General features: G+C 52.4%; 1 protein-coding gene across 1 annotated transcript in view; it reads right to left on the bottom strand.

Annotated features, from left to right (window-relative positions):
• The window catches only part of COL15A1 (collagen, type XV, alpha 1), a 102,057-nt gene that overhangs the window by 63,971 nt on the left and 14,113 nt on the right, over positions 1–23,973 (bottom strand). Inside the window, exons 3-5 of the mRNA XM_012638303.1 lie at positions 4,844–5,391; positions 3,595–3,669; positions 2,192–2,272 (exon numbers count right to left, since the gene is read on the bottom strand). Of these exons, the coding sequence (XP_012493757.1) occupies positions 2,192–2,272; positions 3,595–3,669; positions 4,844–5,391 (704 nt within the window). The remainder of the gene's footprint in view (positions 1–2,191; positions 2,273–3,594; positions 3,670–4,843; positions 5,392–23,973) is intronic.

The raw sequence follows: 23,973 nt of genomic DNA, 5'->3' as shown, positions 1-23,973 counted from the left end.
GGGTTTGGCACACAGATCAGCCCCAGCCACCAGCCACCAGGAGGCAGCCGGCAGGGAGGGGGCCCCAAGAGGAAGGAGGCATCTGCACTGTGCCCGGCACAAGGTCAGCCCTGAACTGGGCACTCTAACACGTCTCCCCCGAGTCCTTGCAACAAACCAATGGGTCAGTAGTAACAACAAGCACTCACCACACGCTGCTGCGGGCCAAGCCCCATCCAGGGTTTCACACGGGTCATTTGGTCTAATTCTCACACTAACCCTGTTGTAACAGAAGGAACCTGAGCCTTGGAGAGGTTAAGTTCCTTGCTCAGGGTCAACAGCTAGGAAGTGGCAGGGCTGGGACTCACACCTGGTGGGACACTGGTCTGCACCAGTTCTCTTAAACCACTGAGAAAAGTGGGGCTGGAGAATCCTGGAAAGAAAATGTTTGGGTGCCCCAGAGGCCACCACGTCCATCAAATCACAAACGACTTTTCTTTTTCACTTCTCCAGAGACTCTGGTTCATAGCCCCCTCGGCCGGCGTGCGTTCCACACCTGCTCCTGCACCTGCAGTGCCCTGGCCCTGGGGAGAGGCCCCGGACTGGAGCCGGTTGGGCCCAGCCCGAGTCCTGACTCTGCCACCGTGTGACCCTGGTGGAGCCACCCCTGGACTCCTGAGTGTCTAATGCCGCATCTGCACAATGGGGCTGATGCCTCTTGCCTTGTGGGGTGTGGCAAGGACTAAATGAAATCACGTATGCAAAAGCGCCAGGCACACAGTGGGCATCTAGAAAAGCCCGTTCTCTTCCCTCCCACCCTGCTTCCTTACTCCCGTCCAAGCTTCCCCGCCCCACTCTGGCCCTGCGATCATCTCCGGCTCTCAAACCCCACTCTCCTCTCCTGTCCCTCTCTCAGGGCCACCTTGGGCTACTGGCATCTCTGCCTGAGTTGGCCTCGTGGTGAGTTGCGAACTGGTGCATGGGAAGCAGCCTTAGGATCGAAGGCTCAAGGGAACCCCACTCTGTGCCCCATGCCCCGGACATGCCCCTGGGGTGGCCAAGGGCTGATGGGCACACAGGATTGCAGCACTGCCCAGAGCGGGTGCCCTCTCCACTCAGCAGGTGGGTGGGCACCTTGCACCTTGACTTCTGCCCTGCCAGCTGCCCAAGGGTTGGCTGGGGTCCTGAGGACGGACTTCTGCAGCACCACTCAGGCCATGGCCCCACAGATGGGCATGAGGAGACGCGTGCTCTAGCCCCAGCTCTGCCCACGCACTCTTGGGCCAGTCTCTTCCCCCTTCTGGGCCTCAGTCTGCCCATCTTTATAAAGGGCAGTTTTCTATACACCTCTGTACAGAAAGAGATGACCTTTAAGTCCCTCCAGTGCTAAAAGACTGTGGTCCTACTCTGCCGCATCCACACCCCTGTCGCCTGAGGTCTATCATTTCTAGCCTCCACCTGATTTCTATCTCCTGCTTTCTTCTAGCAGCGATGAGGTTACAGAGTGAGCCAGACCAGTCGAGATTGCTGAAGCTTTTCTGTGTTCAGTGACTCAGACGCTGTTTGCCATTTTCATTAAAAACGGGCTCCTTGGTGTCCCCACAGTCTGACTCAGTACTTTCGAAACCACTTCCGCGTCTCAGCCACAGGGTACATTCCCAGGAGGGCCGCCTCTCCGTGGGGTCAGCAGTGAGCTCCCAGGAGGACTGTGTCACTTGAAGGAGAGGGGGCCCAACTTTGCTCTCACAGCTGGAGCCCTGAGCAAGTGCAGCAACAGCATCACACAGGGCCATTTCCCTTGTGCCAGCCACTGGGCTGTCACTTGTCCCTGCACTGCCTCATCTAACCCTCGCCACGACCCTGTGAGATAGGACTATTATTGTCACCATTCTGTGAAAGAGGAGTTGAGGTTCAGAGAGGCTGAGTAAGTTGCGCAAGGCCACAGAGCCGGGAAGCAATGGAGCATAGATTTTGTCCTTGGACTGCCCTCTCGTGGCCACAGCACAGGGTGACACCTAGGTGTTCCAGTTCACCTAAGGATTTTGCAAGATGCCCACTGGCCAGCACTTTCCTGACTTCCCCAGATGAGTCAACAATTAAACTCACAGATCTGCAAACAGAGGCGTCAGACCTGGGGCTCTGGGCACTCTCCAGTAATTGTCAGCCCCTAGCAGCTGACCAGGACCACATGGCACAGCACCCCAGTACTCACCGGGGCCTGAGTGTAGGTGACAGCTTCCACGGTCTCAGCCACTCCGGCCGTCTCCTGGAGCCCACTGGCCTCTCCCGATGCCTGTGTAGAGACAAACCACGCTGCACACTGGGCAGAGGGGCAGCAGGTTCCGTAAGAGCCCAAGTGGGAAAGTCAGAGAAACCAACACCAGCTCCTGCAGGGGAACCGTGCGTGTGACAGAGCCAGCGGGCCAAGGAGACGGCAGGTGCAGTGTGCACGGTCGACTATTCCTTTGTCCGGGTTCCCTTCACTCTCCCGATCGTTGTGAGGTTGTCACTGGAGTCTTACTCTGGGAACCATTACGGCTGAGGGATGACTTCCTACTGTCCCCTCATCTCCATCATTAGCCTCCTAAAGGCAGCCGACGAGCCCGCACACCAGGATTTTGTAACCAATCCCTCGTTCTTGGACTCTTGGGCTGTTTCTACCTTTTCAGTATTAATGGCGATGCAGAGATGGACGAATACAAACGTTCTCACAGAACCAAACTCCACCTCCGAGGGGCTTTCCAACTGAATGGACGGCATTCTGGTTTTTGCTAAGTTAGTGGAATCAACGTATGCTTTATTGTGGGGTTGACACCACGCAAAGAGCAACAGGAGTTCAAGGAATACGCCCCCTTCTGCCTGCCTCTGACTTTTCTCATCATGTCCTCCCTTCTCTCAGGAAGGCCTTTTCATCCTCATCTGCCGAACACCTGCTTGTGCTGGGCAGGCAACGACTTCACCCTCACCTGCTCCGAGTTCCTCCTCCTGCTGCTCCCACCTGACCCGCTCAGTTTGGGTTTGAGGACCTCCCTGTGTTTCCATCACACTCAGCTCCGTCACTGCCTTTGGGTTTGTGCAGCTGGAGGACGGGGGCCGCTCCCTGCTCATCCCTTCACCTCCAGCATCTGCCCAGGGCTGTCACCTGGCAGGTGCTCAGCAAACCCGGGAGGGAAGGAGAAGGAGCCAGCTTTCTTTTCCTGCCCCCCACCCCATCCCCAGCTTCGGAGCTGAGTCCCTTGCCAAGCATAAAAGCTAAATTTAGGTTACTTTTCAGAGGAATTTACACCCAAAATATCTTAGAGTTTTAACTTTGATTTTAGCATCCTGACACCGTTTCTTGGTGAGAAGGCTGGAAACCAGGCCATTGACTGCCGCAGCCATGGACGAACCCGACACCCTGTGAGAAACATGGCCCCCCCACCAAAGAGATGGCTGAAGCTCTTTAAAAGGCGAAATAAAGCCAAAAACCCAAAATAGGACTCGAGGCAGCGCTTGCCAGGACGAGGGCTTTCAGAGCCTCTCCGCCGCTGGGGAGGGAGAATTGCCTGGGCCCCGGCCCCTCCCGGCCGCCTGGCTCTGGGGCTGCAGGGCCCGCTGGGGGTGCGGGGGGCTCACCGACGACTCTTCAGCTTCGCACAGCTCCTCGGGCGTCCTGGGGTCAGGGTAGACCGTGAGCTGCTGTATGGAGCCCTGGGGAAAGAGAGGGGTCAGAACCACGCTTTGCATGTCCACAGCATGGCTGCCAGTGAAAACACGGCTGTTTCTGCAACGGAGAAGAGCAAGTGAAAGCACGAGTGTGAGAATGTGCTGCCTGTGCCGTGACCAGGAAGCCAAGTCGCCTCGCGGCCCACTCTCCGTTGGCGAGGAGGACTCTCCCTGGGCCAATATAACACTGACCCCCTGAGCCAGAGAGGTCCTCGGGGAGCAATGAGTTCCAAGTGCGGACCCCACGGCAGCCTCCTAACTGTCTCCGGGCCCCCAGGTTGGCAGCTGCGCGCCCTGATGCTCGGCTCCCTCTCCCGGGAGGTGTCTTTCCCCCGGAGCTCGGAGCTTCTGGGCTGGAAGGCCTCGTCCCAAGAAAGGCTACCCAGGCAGCCTCCCTGCCTCCGCTCTCACCGGTTCTCCCATCCCTGACGGCTCCTTCTCCACGCAGCCCTCAAAGTGGGCATTTAAAAATTATCCAACAGACTTGAACTTCTTAGCATTCTCCACCGTCTTCCACTGTACCATCAAATAAACCCAACTCCGCCCCACGGTGCCGTCTCGTTCGCGAATGCGGTAGGAGTAAATGAATAACTACAATAACTTAGCAATTTTCTTTAGAATGGCCTATTCATAAAAGCCCATTTCGATAACAAAGTCAGTTTTCTGATTTTTTTTAGTGCATGTTGTCCAAAAGGAGAGAGAGAAGCTACCTCTCGCTCTGGTATTCTAGTGCATTCCACCATTGTGGAAATTATTAACACTCAAGTGTAGTTGCTGCCGTATGCAAAGATAAAATCATTTGAAGATATAAAAAACCTTAATCTTTTTTTATAATGCCTTAAAATGTGCACAGTGCTTTCACATAGGTTATCTCATTTGACTTCACAGGACTCTGGGTAGGTTTTCTTATCTCTTCTTACAGATAAGAAAACTGAGAGGATCAGGGAACCCAGGGACTGTCTAACCTCAGCAGACTAAGTTGAAAACCAAGGACTGGAATCTCGGTGTTTGGGTCCCTAGTGTTCTTCCCACCATAGCACGCATGCCTCTTCGAGGACATTAGAATAAAATAATAATGACAACAGCTGCTTGTAGTGACTGCATAGTGAGAGTCTGTCCATGGGCCTCCCTGATCTGCCGGGAGCGGGATTCGACTCACGGTGAATCTCTCCAGCCCCGTGGCTCCCGCGTTGCCCACGAAGATCCCTGCGCTGGGCTCGAAAGCCAAAGCCCGGGGGGACCTCTGGAAGGCGACGTGGCTGTGCTCCTCGCAGTCCACGAGGAGGGTCACTTCCTCGTCCTGGACAATCACGGCGAAGCGGTTCCACCTGTTGGTCATCACAGGCACCGAGAAGGCAGCAGCCTCGTGGGACACGTGGGAGCCAGGCTCCGTGTAGTAGAGGATGACCCGCTGGTGGCCGTCCTCCACACCCGAGAGCCGCAGGCCCAGGTAGATGACCTTCTGGAAGGCATCCGTGATAGCAAAGAGCACGCCGCCGTGGGCACTGCTGGGCTTCACCGTGACGCTGATGGCGAAGTCCCTGAAGAACGTGGACGGGATGAGGGTCCTGACCGGCCGGCCGACGTTGGCACCAGGCCCGAAGCTGTAGGCCGGGAAGCCACCATAGCCCGTGACAAAGGATACAGACGAGGGCAGCGGGACACCGATGAGCTCTGTGAGGTCCAGGTGGCCCTGGGAAGCGGGCTCTGCAGGAAGGTAGAGAGAGAGGCCATGTTCACAGGCATATTCCACTGTGCTTGGAAGCGAGGACAGTCACAAATGAATCAGGACCCCTCAGGAACCCCCCGAAACTGCAGTTTCTAAATTGTCGTTTTTCAAACCATTTTTGACAACAACCCACAATAAGAAATGCATTTACATGGCAACCCAATAAGCACATGTGTAGATAAATATACATCTGTAACACTGAAACAAAGGTTTACGAAACATTATCGGCTTTTAATACCCACCAGGCACTCGAATATTTTCCTTTCCATTTAATTATTCTTTTTCTCCTTTATTTTATGAAAAACATGCTGAAAATGACCTCCCAAATTGATTCCACTACCCATTAATGGGTTATAGACTTTCCGGTTTAGCAAGGAATCTCAGAGGTCGCCTGATAGAACTCTCTATCTAAGATGCGTTAGCCCTGCCCTGTGCAGTACGGAAGCCGCCTGCTGCGTGTGGCCACTGAGCACTGGAAGCGTGGGTCTTCCCAAATGAGATGTGTCATAGGTGTAAAACGCAAACCGAATTCCAAAGACTTAGTTTGGAAAAAGGAATGTAAAATATCTCATTAAGAATTTTTATATTATTATATGTTGCAATAACAATTTTGGAAAATATGAGATTAGAATATATTATTAAACATTTTTAAAAGAATAATATGAGGAACAAGTATGCGTCCACTACTTCACTTAGGAAAGAAAATATGAATTCAGCTGAAGCTCTCATGAACTCTCTCCAATCCTATCCTTCTGCCCATGCACCCAAGGTAGCCACGCTTGTGAACCTGGTGTTTGTCACTGCCGTGCATTTGTTTGTATGTTTGCCCCTCGAGTGTGCATCTCTAACAGAATGCAGAACCACTGCGCGTGTTCTAGACCTCATATACACGCTGGCACGCTGCATGTGTTCTTCTGGCACTTGTTTTTCTATCTTTCACTCAACATTGTATTTTTGAGACTTATCCTTGTTGATACCCGTGGCTCTGGTCCTATACTTTCATGACAGTACTCTAGAGTGTAAATAAGCTGCAATGGATTTATTCACTTTTCTGCTGCTGGAAAGTGAGGTTTCCATCACTATTCAAACAATACTGCTAGGGACTCCCTTATGCACGTCTCCTCGTGCCTACCTGTGCAGGTAATTCCACCACCTGGGGATAGAATTATTGGATGACATGCGTATGTGCACCTGCAACTTTACTGAACGTTGCTAAAGTGTTCTCTGAGGCGACTGTGCCATTTTGCACGTTCACCAGCCATGTGTTCTTGCCAACATTTAGGGGAGGCAGAGAGGGATGATTTGGGAGAGGTCCAGAGGGCTTTTCAACTGTAGTGGTAATGTTTATTGTTTATACTAGGTGATATTCAAAGGAAGTATTCATTGTATTATTCTTTATAACCAATTTCATGGAAAATATTTCCCAAGAAGTTTTATGAAAATCATCACCCTCTCTCTCCTCAACAAAAGAGCAAATCTGCTGGTGGCCAGCTTGGAAGCCTTCTACAGCTATCCAAAGGCTCAGGGTCAGGGCTGACCAGGCCGCTGCCACCTGGCTTGAGAGGCCCTTTGTGGTCTGGACCCAGCTGTGTTCCCTACTCCCCGAAAAGCCCTGGCACAGTCCCCTGAGTGTCCCATGCTGTCCCAGCCCCCCTCCCCAGGAATGCATTCTTTTCTGCCGTCCACCCCACCCCACCCCAGGGATTCTGCCTGAACAACTAACTCCTGCTCACCATTCAAGACTCAGCCCAGGCCTCACCTCCATGAAATCCCTGTTTCACCTCCCACACCCACACCCACACCCTCCCCTCCTGGGGCTGCGTTAGAAGCCCCCTCCCCACAGACTGGAGCCCTCCATCATAGCCCCCCACACACTGCATGTCAGTGTAGGGTCACTTTTCTCTCTCCCTATCGGGCCACGAGAGCAAGGCCGACATCATTCATCTGTGTTCCCAGTAACCAGCCAGTGCTGATGAATGAATGAACAAATAAAGGAAGGTGTGAGTGAACATAGCACAATCCTCTCGTTTTACAAAAGACTAAACTAAGGTTAATAGAGGGAAAGTGTTTGCTGGCCATGAACCCAGATTTGATTCTCAATTGAATGCTTGCCCCCTCCAGTTTGTAACTTGCTTTAAAACAGAAATTCGTTTTAAGTCATTTGGGTTTAAGAGTCAAACCCCAGAAGGCATAAATTAAAAGATTGACGGATTTGGTTAAATTTGTCTACATAGAAATAAAAAAGTTCCTCATAGCAAAATATAATAATCATGATAATCCTTGCAATGTCAAATAAAACCCCAAACTGGGAAACAATATTTGCAATTATCTATTGTAGACAACAAACTCATTTCTCTAATGTGCAAAGCAAATCAATACCCCATAGAAAAATGGGCAAAGAATAGAAAATTCTATCCACAGCAAAAGAAATAAAAATGGATCTTAAACACATGAAAAATATTCAGCCTCATTTATAATCAAAGAAGTCAAGTCAAGATTATAAAGAGATACCATTTCCCTATCAGATTGGCAAAGACGGGGACGTGGGATGAAAGGCTGTGTTGGCAAGGGTGAGGCAATAGGCCCTCTCCCGCATCGCTGGCGGGGGCATAAACTGGTACATCACCATGGGAGGCAACTTGGCAACATTTATCGAAGGTACAAACACACGTGGGTGCTCTTTGACCCAGCAGTTATACTTGCATGAATTTTCCAACAGATAAAGTTACATATGTGCAACGTAAAGCATGTACAAGAGTATTCACTGCAGCATTGTTTAAAATTTACTTAAATGTCTATCTTTGGGAATGTTAAGTAAATAATAAATTATGATATATCCATACAATGAAATACAAGGCAGCTTTTGAAAAGATGCAATTCCTTAGGTACTAATATAAAACAATCAACAAGATATAGTAAATAAAAATAAATGGACGAAAAATGATAGGGTGCAGAATCGAATTGCTATCATTTAGAAATATATATTAATACATTTTAAATATATAAAAGATATGTGTATATGTATGTATGTATATATACATACATATACACACACACACAGGATTATAGTATCTCTAGAAGGATATGTAAGAAACTAGGGCCAGAGGTTGTCTCCAGGGAAGGGAGTTGTTGGCTGGGGCATAGGAGATTTTGTTTTCACTGGATAGCCTTTTATGCTTTCTCAATTTTACACCATGTACATGGTATGAAAAGTAAAGATATTTACATATTTTTAAAGAGATTAACTCCTCGCATCCACTTTTAGAAATTATAAAACCTATTCTTGCTTTTCTTCACTCAGATACAGCTTATCTATGCACAGAGAGAAAGAAAAAAGAGGGAAAAGAAACAGAAAGAAAACATCCCACTGATATTTCTTTTCTCCCCTCCACAGTTTAAAGATCAAAACAAAACAAAACTAGGAGCACCCTACTGATAGCTCTGCTTTCCTCTTCATTGATCTAACCCTATAGAAAGCTCTTCCTCCAGGTCCTCTCTCTCCTACTGAGAATAGGAGGTGGAAGCCCCTTTCTGCTGGGACGCTCCAGGTTTGGGAGAATTACTGGTTTCACAGGGAGTAAATGGGCCTGAGTTTTCCAACCAGTGGCTTATTTCCAAGAGGTGGCCCTGGGGGTCCCAGGGTCAGGTGGGGGTTCAGGAACACAGGAGGAAGGGGCTGAGAGGTTCCCACTCAGGCTGCTTACACTAGCCCAGTGCTTCCCATGGCTGGTACATCCAGGCTTGTAGCAATTCTGGGAATTCCTATGCCCATGAGTCTGCTTAAAAACAAACATTCATGAGTCTATGCAACCTCGTTGTTTTATGGACAGGGAAACTGATGGTCAGGGAGAGAGCATGACCAGGAGACACAGCCAGGAAGCAGCAGATGGAGCAGCAAATCGGGGGTGGACAGAGACTTGAAATCATGAGTCCCCAGAGCTGGTGCCCTCCCACGACCCCCGACCCTTCCAGGCTCTGGCCATTGGTTGGTCAGCTGGAGAGTGGGCAAAGGAGGCAGCCTGCAAGGGGAAGAACCTCAGCTTTGGAAAGAGCGGGGTTCAGATCCAGGCTTTGCCCTTTACCAAATGTGCAGCCTTTGGGCAGATAACTTACTGGTGATGTGGGGAGGTTTCTGCCACTTCCCACATGGGGTTCCAATGAGATGACAGATGAGAGTGCAAGTGCTCAACAAATTTTAGTGATTAGCTTTCAATTCTTCATAAAGGCATAAGCTTAGCAAAAACCAAAGTCTGCAAAGAGATCCCTTCCTAACCCTCCTGCCCCCCTGCTACCCAGGCCTCAGCCGCGGCAGGGAGGACACGTGTGCAGGCGCTGGCCCACAGGCCTTGTTTCCACTGGGTCGGCCCCAGGGGAGCCAAGCCCCAAAACTAGAGCAAGCCCAAGTCAGCCCAGCCCTGCTCTCAGCACCCCCACCCCCTCCCCATGCACTGTCTCACAGCATGGCGTGGTGGGGGACGACCCCTGGCCTGGAGTGACCCGTGCTCAGGGTTGTGCCTGAGCCTGCTGGCTCATTTCCCCCTGGCCTCCAGCAGGAGGGCCACCTGCTCAGGCGGCCACCAGGGAGGGGAGGAGAAGCCGGGGAGCCAAGACAAACAGGCCCAGCAGCTTGGTCCATGGGCTTGTCCTGGGATGGCTCTGTGCTGGGCAGGAAGGGAGGAGGGTGGAGAGCACAGCTGGTGGGAAGACAGCCCACCATCCCGGACGGGCAAGACCTGGGGGACTGGGGGGTGCTGCTGATGGGGCCAACATGGAACTCTCCAGCCTCAGCATCCTTGGAGGGGGCCCACACTTCTCCACAGATAATAACACCTGTCGTGCAGGACAGTTGTGTGACTTGAACATAATAATATACCTAAAATGTTTAACACACTGCTTAGCACACAGACCATTCAATAAATGGTAGCTACCATTTCTGTCACTATTATTATCCTGCTAGCCCAGGCAATTGTCATACTGGGAAACTCAAAGTATCCTGAATGGGTCCTATCATTTCACGCCTGCAAGCCTTTACGGATGCTGTTCCCTCCACCTGAGGGACTGCTCCACACTTCTCAAGGCCAGCTTCAATGTCATCACCTCCTCCATGAAGTCTTCCTGGATTCCCTCACCAGGGTGATCTGGGCATCCCTATTCCTGCACTTGGCCCTGACTCTATGTAGCATGCATCACATCATATCATAGAGGACCCTGCCATCTTGGGAGCTCCTTGGGTGTAGGAACTACAATCCACCCTTCCCTGCCTGCCCCACACCCAGACTCTGGCCCTGAGCAGGTGCTCAGGAAGTGTTTGCTGGCTGAACTGGATTCTAAGCATTCCAGAATCGGAAGTGCCAGGCTCTGGGTCTGAGGCCCTGGTGAGGGCTGCTGAGGTCAGTCTCCAGTCCCTCATCCAACAGTGACCTCACTTTAAGCTCATTGGTCACCTGGAAGTCCAGTCCCCCTCTTATCTCCACCATGCTGGGTCCACTGGCCCAGGGAGCCCATCTGGGAGGCACACGGCCATGGGGCGATGAGAGAGGCCCAGGCAGGGGAGGCGGGGCTCAGGTTCAAGTCCTGGCTCTGCCATTGACTCCGTCTGTGCTCTAGGGCCAGCTGCTCCCCCTCCATGTGCTCCCCATGTGCACGTCAGGGAGTTAGACAAGACGGACTCTCAGAGCCATATCCCCTGTGACTTATTCTATGTATCTTCTCTGCCTTCAGATCTCAGTCTTACTCTCTCACTTCATTAATGCTTAGGGATAGCTCCATTTCCAGTGAAGAATTTTCGGCTTACTTTTCCAATTCATGAATTTGATAATATTTATAAAGCTCCCCCCCATTGTGCCTTGTGTAGTGCTGGAGATGCGGAATACCCCTCGACTGTGTGCTCTCCAGAAGCTCACTATCCAGGTGACCGCAAGCAGCCATCTGTTCATGTTACTCACACGCTCCAAAGTCTTCACTGGCTCCCCAGTGCCTTCAGCATCAAGTCACAATTCCACTCAAGACACCCTCCGCTGCTTCTCCTCATTCTCCCCATTTTTCTACCTTTGTCTTCACTGTGCCATTCCTTTCACTGCTATCACCTTCCCCATCTTCTCACGGCTTCTTCCCAGGCTCTCTCAGCTGCACCCCAACGCACGGGAGCCCCACTCCCACCCTACAAACAGAGCAGAGGCAGCACCCCTCCTCTAAACGCCCACGGAAGGGCTCAGCACAGAGCAGACACCCAGCAGTGTGGCCGTAGGAAAGGGGATGGACAGATACAGCCTGGGCCCCACTCCCCTCAAACCTCTGGTTCAGACTCCAGAGCCCAGTTCCCTGGGCAGCCCCTCCCCAGGGCACAGGGAGGAGAAATCAGACAGCTTTAGAGATGGCCCAGGCAGAGGAAAATCTGAGCAGTCACCACAGGGTGCAACTTTCCTCCCAGGGGTCCAAAGCCAGTTTCCATGGAAACCAGGGTAGAATCCTAGCCGTGAAGAAACAAACAGGGCAGGGTTCAGGTTTTCCTTCCACAGAGATGACAGCCACCTGGCTGGAGGTGGAGAACAGGAACCTCACCTCTCCTCCTCCTCTCTGCCACAGGCTCAGGGACATCTGCTGCCTCCCCTACCCACTGGGCCTCGGTTTCCCCTTCTGTGCAACGGGCCATGTCAGTCCTTCCATCTACAGGGTCTTGAGGCAGTGCTGGGCTAGCCTGGGCTTTGGAGCCCGCCTTTCGGGGAGCTGTATCTGGCTTTGCAAAGCTCCGTCTCACAGATGATCATCTGGGACCTGAGCCCAGCGCTGGCCCTTGTCAGCATTTAAGGCCTGAAGAGGCTGAGCAGCGTTCCTCTGGCTGCAGGTCAAGGATGGCTGCAGAGACCTCCCAACCGAGGCGCGAGAGAGGCTGAGGACGCCCCCGCCCGAGCGCGGCAGCGGCCCCCAGCGGCCTCTCGCGGAACTGCACCTCCACCCACGAGTCACAGCCGACCTCTGGAAGGGACCCAGGAGAGCAGGTCTGAGGTTGGGCCGCAAGTGCGTCCAGGCCAGGCCTAGAACCCACACGCCTCGCTTCCATCCTCTGCTGTTTCCCTACACTGGCTGCCTGGGGTGGCCCACGTGCCCCTCCAGCATCTCTTCCATTGCCACCCGTGTTTCTGAACACCAGTGGAACACTCACTCAGCATCAACAGGGACACAGTGACTCCTTCAAGCTGGTCAGTGTATTCCCACTGGCGGCCAGGGCTCAAGGGGTCCAGATGACCCCATGGTCGCTCTGCCTGGGGCTGGAGCCAGCAGGCTGAGGATGTGCACGGTAAGGTGGGGGCACTGTCCTGGGGACCCTGGCGGGCTCCTCTGGCATGAATTTCCTGGCACTCAGCTCCTGGAGAGAGAGGAGGTCCCTAGTACGTCTCTCTGCCACCTGCAGCATGAGCAGGGAGCCTCAGAGAAGCCAAGTGTCCCTCGTCCAAGCCCCATGCCAGGTTGCTCTGCCTGGGAGGGGGAAATTCCTGCATCTTCTCAGAATTGTTCTTGCCCTTCCCTTTGGACAGCCCTACAGAGAGGTGGCCCATGGAGACTCTGGGTATGTCTAAACCAGACCACATGGCATGTGGCTTCTTCTCTTCTCACCTCCCTGGAGAGGTAGGAAGCTGGGAGCTCCGCAAGAGCTTCTTTCTGCACAGAAAGTGCAGAAAGAACACAGCTCACCAACCCAGGAAGGTGTCCTCCCATGCACTCCCACCTGAGGGCCATGTGGTCTCTGCTTGCATATCTCCACTACTGAGGAGCTCACTCCCCCCAACCCCCACAGCAACCCTGGTCATTGCTGGACAATTCTAAGTCTTCAGAAGTTCTTTCTCATGTTGAATTTCCCTGTAACTTACGCCCACCTGGCTGGGCCTAGCTCTGCCCTCTGGGACCACACACAGTGGACCCCAACTTCCACAGCACGACCTCTCAGATGATGCATGGGGTGGTGGAAATTGCCCCAGCCTGCAAGGCAGACTCTACCACCAACTTAGCACATGACCTTGAACTGTTCCTTCTCTGCTCTGAGCCTCAGATTCAGTATCTGCAAAACTAGAGCTTGGACTAAATGTTTTCCAAAGGCCCATGCCAGGTCTGAGAGCCTCACATTCTGCCTCCTCCTCATCTCCCGCCTGTGTTCCAGTTTTTCTAACCACCCTTAACTGCCGGTTCCTTCAGCCCACAGCCTTCAGGCCTGGAAGGAATGACTCCAACAGAGACCAGAACAAGCCCAACCCTCCCCACAGACTTCCTCATCTTTGGGCAGCACAGCCTGGCCAGAGGCAAGGAGCACTGTGCCTAGGAAAATGTCACAGCTTTCTGCCTGCGAGGAAACTCAACCCTACCCAGGCTGGAGTCTCCAGGGGCTCCTGGCTCTACCTGACTCCCTTTCCAAGGAAAATGAACCCAACACAGTCCTGCTGCACAGGGATCTGTCTGCACCCAGCAGAGATGCAAGAGGTTCTTAGAAAAACGTACACCCAATGCATTTCTTAGAAGAAGAACTGTTTCCCTGCCAGGGGAAAAAATCCTGGAGCAACTTAGAAGGGAGACCTGGCTTGGCCACAATCAAAGACCCCATTTTTCTGAATTACAGAAGAGCATTTTTCTACGTGTAAACTTAGAACGCCTCCTTCCCTTTTCCGGTTTTCATATATAGCATAGGAATTTCCTGCTCAATGAACTTACTGTGTGAGCGTGCGCTCTCTCTCTCTCTTTCTCTCTCTCTCTCTCTCTCTCTCTCTCTCTCTCTCTCTCTCTCGCCTCTGTCCTAAACCAAGCAGAGGACAGTTTTGAGGAGGCCTGGAGCTGGGTCCAGGGGTGCAGCTTGGTTTCCCTGGCCAGCAGTGGGAAGACACTCTGCCCAGTTGAGAGCTCCAAGTGGTCCTCACCTGTCCAGCACCCTCTACTGTTTCCCAAGCATCATCCTCTCACCTATTCCCTCTTGCAGGAAGGAGGCAGGACAGAGGAGGGAACCAAGCCCCAAAAAGGGAAAGTAACTCACTCACAGGCCCCAGTGCCAGAGCCAGCACTGAAGACCCCAAACTGGGCCTTGCCGGTTCCAGCCCACTGCCTCCTGAGCTCTGCTTGTGGCTCTCCCAGGCACATCTGCACACCTCTGTGTCCCCATAGTCCCTGCCCATCCCTCTGCCGGACACCCTCATCCATCTGCACTCTAGTGGTCAGTCCCCTGTCCTCTCGTATAGTTAGACATGGACCCCTGGCCATGGACCATGGCAACTCCTCTCTCATTCCTCAGCATCAGCACAGGGCCTGGCCAAGGGGAACCTGTGAATGAGCTGAATGACAAGAAAGCATAGCATCAGCAGCTAACATTTGCTGTGGGCTTGCTTCATGCCAAACACTGTTCGAAGAGCTTTCCACAAACCAGCTCATCTTCACACTTGATTCTCTATAAGGAAGATGATATTATTATTTCCATTTTACAGGTTAGAAAACAGGCCTGGAGAAGTTAAATCACTGTTCCAAAGCCATGAGGTTAATAAGTGATTGGAGTTAGGATTCAGATGGGTAGGATATCCCAGGTAGGATAGCGTGGTGTGAAGGCTCCAGCCCTAGCCACGCCCCAGGAACTTTTAAAAGTCAGAGGTCTGCCCCGCCTGCCCGGCCTTATGGAATCAGTCTTCTAGGGTCTGGCCTGCGTGAGTCTGGTGCCCACACTTGGCTGACAGCCACAGGTTAGCGTTAACTACTTGGCTTTGGCATCAGACAGATCTAGACTTGAGTCCTGGGTCTGCCGCTTAGTTGGCTGTGTGGCACTAGGCAAGCTACCCCACTTCTCTGCGCAGACTCCTGATCTGGGCAGGTGATCAAGCCACCTCTCTCCTCTGCACAGACTCCTGATCTGGGCAGGTGATCAAGCCACCCCCACACCTCTGTGCAGACTCCTGATCTGGGCAGGTGATCAAGCCACCTCTCTCCTCTGCACAGACTCCTGATCTGGGCAGGTGATCAAGCCACCCCCACACCTCTGTGCAGGCTCCTGATCTGGGCAGGTGATCAAGCCACTTCTCTCCTCTGAGCAGACTCCGGCTCCAGTGGGCAGTGCTGGGGCCGGCTCACAGAGCCATTGTGAGAACAGACAGCACAGAGAGGTCCCTGCTTAGCACAGGGCCCAGCACACAGTGAGCGCTCAGTAAGCACTGGGCGTCCCAGCCAGCTTGATGGTGCTGCCTAGGGCCGTGCACTCTCAAGCTCTCATCCCATCATCTCTGTTCAACCTCACACCCACCCTCCACCTGCTAGCCATTAAACTGTTAGTATTAGTACTAAGTAAAGTATATAACAAAGGCTCTTTGAGTGTCTTGCGAATAAATAGGCCTGTGACTAATGAACTGAGGGTATGGGGAGAGTAGCCTAGAGAGAGCGTGGTGTGACTCCCCTGTTCTATGACCTGGGTCTGGTCACCACGTCCCCACACACATGCGTATGCACACACACACTCATGCACGAGCACACACCTCCGTCCTGGCAGCACCAGCCCCGGTGCAAGAGCCATATCCGACCTCAGGAAGCAGGAGTGGGTCCTGCTGTCTCGCTGTGGTAGAGGCCTTTAGATCCCTCCCTTCACCCCCTCCCCAAACCTCTGTTCTGGGAACCTGGGTAAGAGCCACTGCAGGGGCCGTGGGGACCAGGTGGCACGGTGACGGTCATCAGGTGTGGGCAGGTGTGAGCGGCCATGGGCATCTGGGAAGAGTTTGCAGGCAACTTCTCCCGGCTGCTCACGGACTTTCCTTTTCCATTTGGGGAACAAAGACTCTTTGAGTGCCTTGCGGGCCTTGAGTCCCGAGAGGATGACATCAACTGAAATGAGTCATCACCCCCACCCGCAGGCAGCCCTGGAGGACCCGGCTCTGGGCTCTGGGAGGAAAACACACGGAAAAATGGCACGGAGGGGAAGGGGCCTGTCGGGAGCACGTGAGGGGCACCAGATGGGAACACATGGTGACCTGCTGCAAGTGGCCACCCTACAGCCCTCAGCTCCTGAAAACCTTCAGGCTCAGCCTCCCAAAGGGACACAGAACCACCGGCCGGCAGGGCAGGCAGGGCAAAGTGTAGACATAGGGACCAGAGGGTTTCAAGCAGCATTTCCCAGGCCTGGGGATGGGGGAGGGAGGGTCGCAGAGAAGGCCCCCAGCAGGAGAAGCCCTGCCCCTTGGCCCCCTGACACACACACATTCACACGTACACCCGCTCACACACACACAGATTCACACTCATACCTGTACTCTCAGATGTTCACACCACACCCACTAACACGCACACTCACACACAGATCCATGCACTCATGCACACGCTCACACGCTCCATGTACACACAGACTCACACGCCTCACCCACACTCACCCCATACTCATACATGCCCCCACACCGACACACACTTGCACACTCACACACTCTCACACATTCACTCACAGATCCTCTCACACTAACACACAGTCACACACACCTACACGCATATGCACACTCACACCCGAGCAACTCAGACTTATGTTTAACGCATTGGGTTATACTACAGTCTCGCTTGAAGAAAGGGCTCCGCAGCTAAAAACACAGACGCGAACCAATCACTGAAAACCCTTCCACCTTACAGATATGGAATGTGGGGCATTGCAAGGGCAGATATTTTCGGAGGGGCCCACAGAAAGTCTGCAGCCCACCCTGTCCTCTCTTGCGACCTCCTTAAGGGCCTGGAGATCTTTGATCGCCCTTCCCACACACAGGGCTTTGGTCTCTCTGACATGAGTGCATTTATGATTCTCCTCCTTTCCCCCTTGCCAGCAAAACCATCTCACCCCAGTATCAGTCACGTCTTCACAAAGGATTGAACCCCATTAGCCCATTCTATCAGAAGCAATGCTAGAAATAATACATGAAGAAATCCAAACAGCCGCCACGTACAGCTGCCACCTGGCGCTTGGTCCAGCGCCTGGCACAGGAAGGTGCTGTGCTCAGTAAATGCTTCATGCAGGTATGAGTGAGTCGCAACAACAGCTCGTGTGTACGGAGCCCTGTGTCCTGAGCGCCAAGTGCGTTACCTGCATAGCAGAGTTCTCAACCCTGCCTCCATGGTAGAACAACCTGGGGAGATTCTTTTCAGTACCAATACCTGGGCCCTACCCCAGAGATGTTGATTCAGTTGGTTCAGGCGTGGCCTGGGCACAGGGGAGTTTGCGCAAGCTCCCCAGATGATGCAAATCACAGCCCCCAAACTCTGCACAACCACCCCACTCATTATTCCCAGTGTACAGATGAGAGAACTGAAGCACAGAGAAGTTAACTTGCCCAAGGTCACACAACCATCAAGTCCCAGAACTGGCGAGTTTAAACCCTCACCTGTCTGACGCAAGATGTTGAGTCTCCCTCTGCTCCTCGCTGGGGATGTCACTTCAACCTGAGGCCGACCCACTCCAGGACGCACACCCTGATGGTCCTAGCCCTCCACGACTGTGCAGCCCTCTGCCTCTCTCTTTCCGTTACCCTGACATCCCTCCCCGCTGCTCTTAGCATCCACACTCAGCACCCCGCTCCCAGCTACCAGGAGCCAGGCTCTCCTGACAGTGACAGATAGTCTCTCCTGGGCTTCGTCTTCTGACCCGTTCTGCAAGGGCAGGAGGCTCTAGACCGGCTGGCCACTGGGCAGCTGCTGTTCTCATCTCAGGTGACCCAGCATGTTTTTAAGAGCTGGGAGAAGGATCTCTGAGCCAGCTAGTGTTCAGCTCAGCTCTGACTTCAAACCTCAGCTCTGTATTTAAAAGGTGTGCAACTTTGGACAAGACATGCACCTCTCTGAGCCCCAGTTTCTACATCTGTAACAAAGGGATAATGCCATGAGATTCAGGAGGGAGTTTTGAGAATTATCTGAGATAACAGACATAAAGCACTGAGCAGAGGGCCTAGCAAAGGCATACGTTTAATAAAGCGTAGTAGTTGTTGCTATTGCTATTATTAATATCATCAATGATAACAGCCTGCTTTTCTCTCCTGTTAATTATTGTCTAGAATTGCCATGAAAGGTAGCTTTGTGCAATTTTCCTTCTGGGCCTCAGTTCTCAAATCTGCAAAGTGGGGTGATACAACCTCTCTCACTAGATTGCAGTGAGGGTCAAATATGTTTGTGAATGTGAAAATGCTCGGTCAAGTGTAGCTTGCTTGGGTATAAGGAACAATTAACATGGACCAAAGGGCTCCAGACAAGGCTCTTTGGGCTGGGAATAGTGTTTTTCTCAGATTTTTTTTTTTTTGAGACAGAGTCTCAAAGCTGGGGCCACTGGGCAAGGTGGGATGAGATAGGCCAGCCCTGCAGGTCCTAGGAGCAGAGCAGTAAGATTCCTGGTCCTCCTGCTTGGAGGAGGCCCCACCTCCCTGGAGGAGCAACATTGGTTTGGGAGGGGCATGGAGTGGTGGGAGGAGCCTGAAAGAGTATTTTAATTCTGAACTTAGTTTCCAAGTCTCTCTCTAAGTGAAGCATGTCCTGGGTGTTTCTTGAATTTTTAGACATGGTTGATCCTATATGGTCAATAAAATCTCTTTAAAGTTGCTATCCACAGGGCTCAAGGCAGTCATAAATTACATCACCCAGCCCCGAGGGACACAGCCACAAGGGGAGGATGGATCCCAGAGGCAGGAGGGACGTCCTTATCATTCAATCTATCTTGCCACAACCAGCATCCACTGCCCAACCTTGTCCAGACTTGGCCCTGGGCTAGGCTCTGGGGGTTGACAGGATGAGGAATTTGGTCCCCAACTAGTTCTCAGCCTGGTAGACCGAACGCCAACACCCAGATCCCCAATACAGGTGGCCTGAGCTTGGGCCCAAGAACAAAGCACAAGTAAAAGTCTAAAGGGGCCTTTAGGGAGAGCTCCTTGCTTGCTGGAGGGTCTGGGAAGGGGACCTGCAGGAGGGGGCATTCGAGATAGGCCTGGAAGGCTTCGCACAGATAAACGCAAGGGAGCGAGCAAAGCATAAGCAAAGCCACAGAATTAGGAAAACTAAGGGTATGTAAGCAATTCTGGGGACAGGCCAAATGGGACCCTGAGATAACCTCCAGCATTAGAGCAGAAAGGAGAGAATTACGGATACAGATAGATACAGACTTAGAAATGTTAATCTAACAACAGGCCAAGCTCTAAGCTAAGCTTTGATGCATTCGCTCATTCAATCTCAGGGCAGTCTGGTAAGTTGGGTCTGTGGCTATCCCATTTTGCAGATGAGTGGACTGAGGCTGAGAGATCAAGGCCACGTGCTGGTAACTGGGATGGCTGGGATTTCCCAGCTGTTTCTACTCTTCATCTCTTCTTCTCTCAGGTGACTGGAGTCAGATAGTCGACAGCCTTGAATGTCAAGCCAAGGAGACTAATATTTATGCAACAGGAAATGGGGCCCCTCAGTGGCTTTCTGAGGAAGGCTCCAGCTTGACCATTTTAGGAGGAATCCCCACTTCACCCCGAGCTGCTGCCCCGGGAAGTCAGGCCCCTTCCTTTTCCTTGCCAAGGAGAGGGTGGACTTGGTGATTTGGAATGTGGCGCAAAGGCGGTAATTTGGCACCAGCAAGAGACATACTTTCCTGCAGTCTCTCAGCACTTGGCATGTTATGCCCTGGGCAAAATCGAGCTGCCCTGGGAACGGCCCGGGGCGTCCCAACAGATGAGCTTGTGTGAATTCAGCCAGGGCAGACAAGCAGGCTGGTCAGAATGAGCTCATGGCTTCAGCAGGCAGCAGGAAATCCTGCCTAAGCTGACCAGGGCTGACGAAGAGTCAAGGGAACCTGAAGGGCTGGGAAGGACCTCAGAAAAATTCCAGTCCAGTATCCCCAAGATGAGGAAACTGAGGCCCAGACCAACGACATGACTGGCCCAAGCACCTACAGCATGTTGTATTCCCACTGCTATATATTGTCCAGGCCACTCTCGCCCATGACCTTGCAGAAGGCCAGGCATGGGAAAGGTCAGGCTTGGTACACACTAGGTGCCCAATATAGGAATGAATGCATTTGAATCTGTAGTGGGGGCCTGTGGTCCACATGTAATGACTTTGATGCTGTTGAGTAGGAAGAAAGAAACAACCTAAGAAATTTATCCTACAGTTGTTATCAAACACACCACATCTTCCTACAGCCTTTGCTGCTCAACTGTGCAAAGATTCACTCTGCGGGATGCTGGAACCCCATTTGGCTCTGAAATGGGATTTGAGTTTGAGGGAACAGCCAGAACAGATGGTGACCCTGAAGTCATATTTTGAAACAGACTGACCCTTGTTTAATTTAGATGAAAGTAGGACTTGACAGTCTCCAAATGTTTGCTGGAGGAAGAGCCTGTGGACCTCCAGGGTAATGTGAGAGGGAGTCAGTCCTTCCAAGAGGAGAACCCAGGAGACGCCTCCTAACTGGAGCCCAGAAACTGATGGGGGTGGGAGGTATGACCTCAGGGGGACCCGAGGAGGACCAGCCTCGCCCAGCATGGCGCGGGGGAAAAGACACGGAATTCAGAGACAGAGAGACCTGCATGTAAGGTCCTGCTCAACTACTTACTAGCCAGGTGACTGTGGGCACATTCTTTAGCTTCTCTGAGCCCTTGTGTCCTTGTCCAGATGCAGAGACAGCAATAGCTAGCTCTCGGGGTGGCGGTGCAGGGTGAATGTCAGGTGATGAGCACGTCCTGTTCATTTGCTCATTCATTCGTTCGTTCATTCACAAGTGGTTATCAAGTACCAACCATCATGTGCCTGGCACTCACTGCCAGTGCTGGAGGTTTGGGGTGAACGGCACGGATGCTCTATACTCAGCTCTTCATCTCTGGATGGGCAGCAGTGTCACCTGGGGGCTTTAGGATACTGGTGCCTGGCCCCAGCCAATCAGAATCCCTGGGGATGAGGCCCAGGCCTCAGTACTTTTTACAAGCTCCCTGGTGATGCTGTTGTGAGCAGGGTGAGGTCCACAGTCCGGGGGAGAGCGCTCACTGACCGAGCACGGCTGCCCGCAGGCTCTGCCCACGGAGTGGCTCACACAGCCCGACTGCCCCGTCCACGTGAGGAAGCCAAGGCTCCTCCTGAGCAATGTGCCCAAGCACGTAGCAAATAAGGGGCAGAACTGGGGTTTGAACTGCATCTGATGATTTCAAAGCTCAGCTCTGGCCACGCACAGCCGGGCATGTCCCTGTGAATGGTGCAGATATGGTCAAGTAGCTCTCGGGAATTTCCAGGTGGTGTGACGCCACCCACCTGGACTTCAGAAGACCCAGTTCTAGAACCGGTTCTAGACCCACACATCTTAGCTATGTGACTGCCAACAAGTTCCTATTCTCTCTAAACTTCCATCTTCCCGTCTGTAGTTTGGAAAAGCAAAAACAGATGATCCCCAAAGTGCAGCATTTTCTGGGCCCTCAGGTTTCCCGTGAGTTCTGACGGAAGCAAGATATCTGGGGGGACTTGGGGGCCCTGTGAGAAGCGAGGCCCCGGGGGCCCCAGCTCCCAAGGTGCAGGAATGGCAAACTCTGCCTTCTCCACAAGGAGCCACTGTGCAGCAGGACCACACTGGGTAGGAGGCTGCCTCCAAAGGGTGATTCTTAGAAATCCTGAACCCCAGTAGGACTGGCCCGCGTCCCGCATGCATATGCATGAGCAGCATTTTTCACATTCCACCCAAGCTTCCCATGCTAGGGCAGCCCCACACACTGATTCCTGGAAAGGTAAATGCAGATCGAGAAATGAAAGCTTCTCACAGCCATCAACACACACACTTCCATTCATCTGACAGGCATGTACTGAGCACCTTCTTTATAGCAGGCACTGTTCTAGCTGCTGGGATCCAGCAGCGACAGAGACAAGTTCGTTCCCTCTTGGAGTTGACAGTCCCAGTACAAGAGCTTTGCAGAACAGTCATCTCCATCTTGTCAATGTCGAAACACGAATATCCCCTCTACACACAGATGTGTTAGGTATCTGTCAACAGAGAAAATAGCTATGCAAGAATGGGTTCTGACACCCTTTGCAATAATTCTAAGCCTCTCCCACAAGTCAAGGACCTCAAATAGATATATAACATCATCTCCACTGTATCATCCTATCAGAGAGAGGGGACCCTACACCTGAGGGCCTGAGTCTGAGCCATCTGCGCTAACTCCAGGGCTTTCACTCAGGCCCTGCTTGTCTAACATTGTGCTGCAAGTCTCTTAAATTCTCTACAGCTCCTGTTTTATGTAAAGGTGGAGACCCTTTGCCCCACCCTGAAACAATTCACTGCCTGGTGAGCAGAGGCAGGAGCAGGGCAGGTGGTAGAATCCAGAGCCCAACTCTGTACTCTGCCCAGACCAGAGGCTTCAGCCCAGGGAGCCCTGGGCTGCGTGTGCTGTGGGGACCCGGGGACCACGGAAAGCCAAGATGCTCCCTCGGGGCCAGGCTGGGGACATCGGCTACAGTTCTGCTTTCATCCCAGAGACTCCCACGTGCCTCCCTCTCTCACCACAATCCGCCTTGCACCGGCAGCCTCTTCCATCCTCTCCTCGTTCTGTTCACTCTATCTGGAACATTCCACTCCTCTTCCAACCTACCAGCCCCAGCCCCTCTCCTGGCTAAATAAATCTGTTCACCCCGGCTCTCATCTCAAATCTCCCTCCTTAGAGAAACATTCAGTGTGTTCTTTCTTAGTTCTCATACTACTTCGTAACACTTCCTACCCTTTATAAATATTAAGAGCGTTTTTGCACAATCCTTTACTCAGTGTTGATGTCCCCCATTAGACTGTAGACTCATCATTTTCTGCCCAGTACATCGCACATGGCCTTGTACCCTGCAGGCAATCGATAAATAGGAAGTAAAAGTGAGTGAACGAACGGATGAACGAAAAACCTACCAGGCTAGGACAGGCAGAATCACCATTTCTACCAAGGCCAGAAACTTTGAACTCGATCCTATCCCACCCATCCAAGCTGGTAAAGTCCTTGTTTAGCTGTGTGTCTCCTTTCCCACCTCGGATTATGGTTGTTTATCTCCCTCCACCGGAAGGTCAATGATTCTAACCTCCAAAGATGAATGACATTGCCCTGGCCCTCCCTGTCCTCAGTGAGACGGACTTGCAAATGAATTCTGCCCCTTGACGGAATGAACTGGGTACAAGCAACGCTAGGAGAGGCCACAGGAGGGTCTAGCGAGGACATCAGTTAGCACTGGGATGGAACCTTGTGAGTGGCCACCGCCCTTTATCAAGGGCTTACCATGCACCAGGCACTGTGCCAAGAACTTGAGGGCGTTCTTTCATTACTCATCACAAGAAGTCTGAGATAGGTACTATTATTATTCCCACTCTACAGATGAGGAAACTGAGGTTTCAAGAGGAGCATTATAGTAAATAGTCCAAGGTCACCAGTGAGTATGTGCAGAGCCTAGAACCAGACCAGCTCCACCTGACTCCACAGCCCCAGCACTTGCCCACCAAGCTACAGCGCACTTCAGCGCCACACACGTCACTGGGGCCTGGTTAAAGTGCAGATTCTGATGCTGCAGGTCTGGGGCAGAGCCTGGGACCCTGCATT

This window comes from Propithecus coquereli, unplaced genomic scaffold, assembly GCF_000956105.1.
Source record: "Propithecus coquereli isolate 6110/MARCELLA unplaced genomic scaffold, Pcoq_1.0 Scaffold128, whole genome shotgun sequence".
NCBI lineage: Eukaryota > Metazoa > Chordata > Mammalia > Primates > Indriidae > Propithecus > Propithecus coquereli.
Note: the sequence above shows the minus strand (reverse complement) of the source record. Positions and strands in the feature narration are given on the sequence as shown.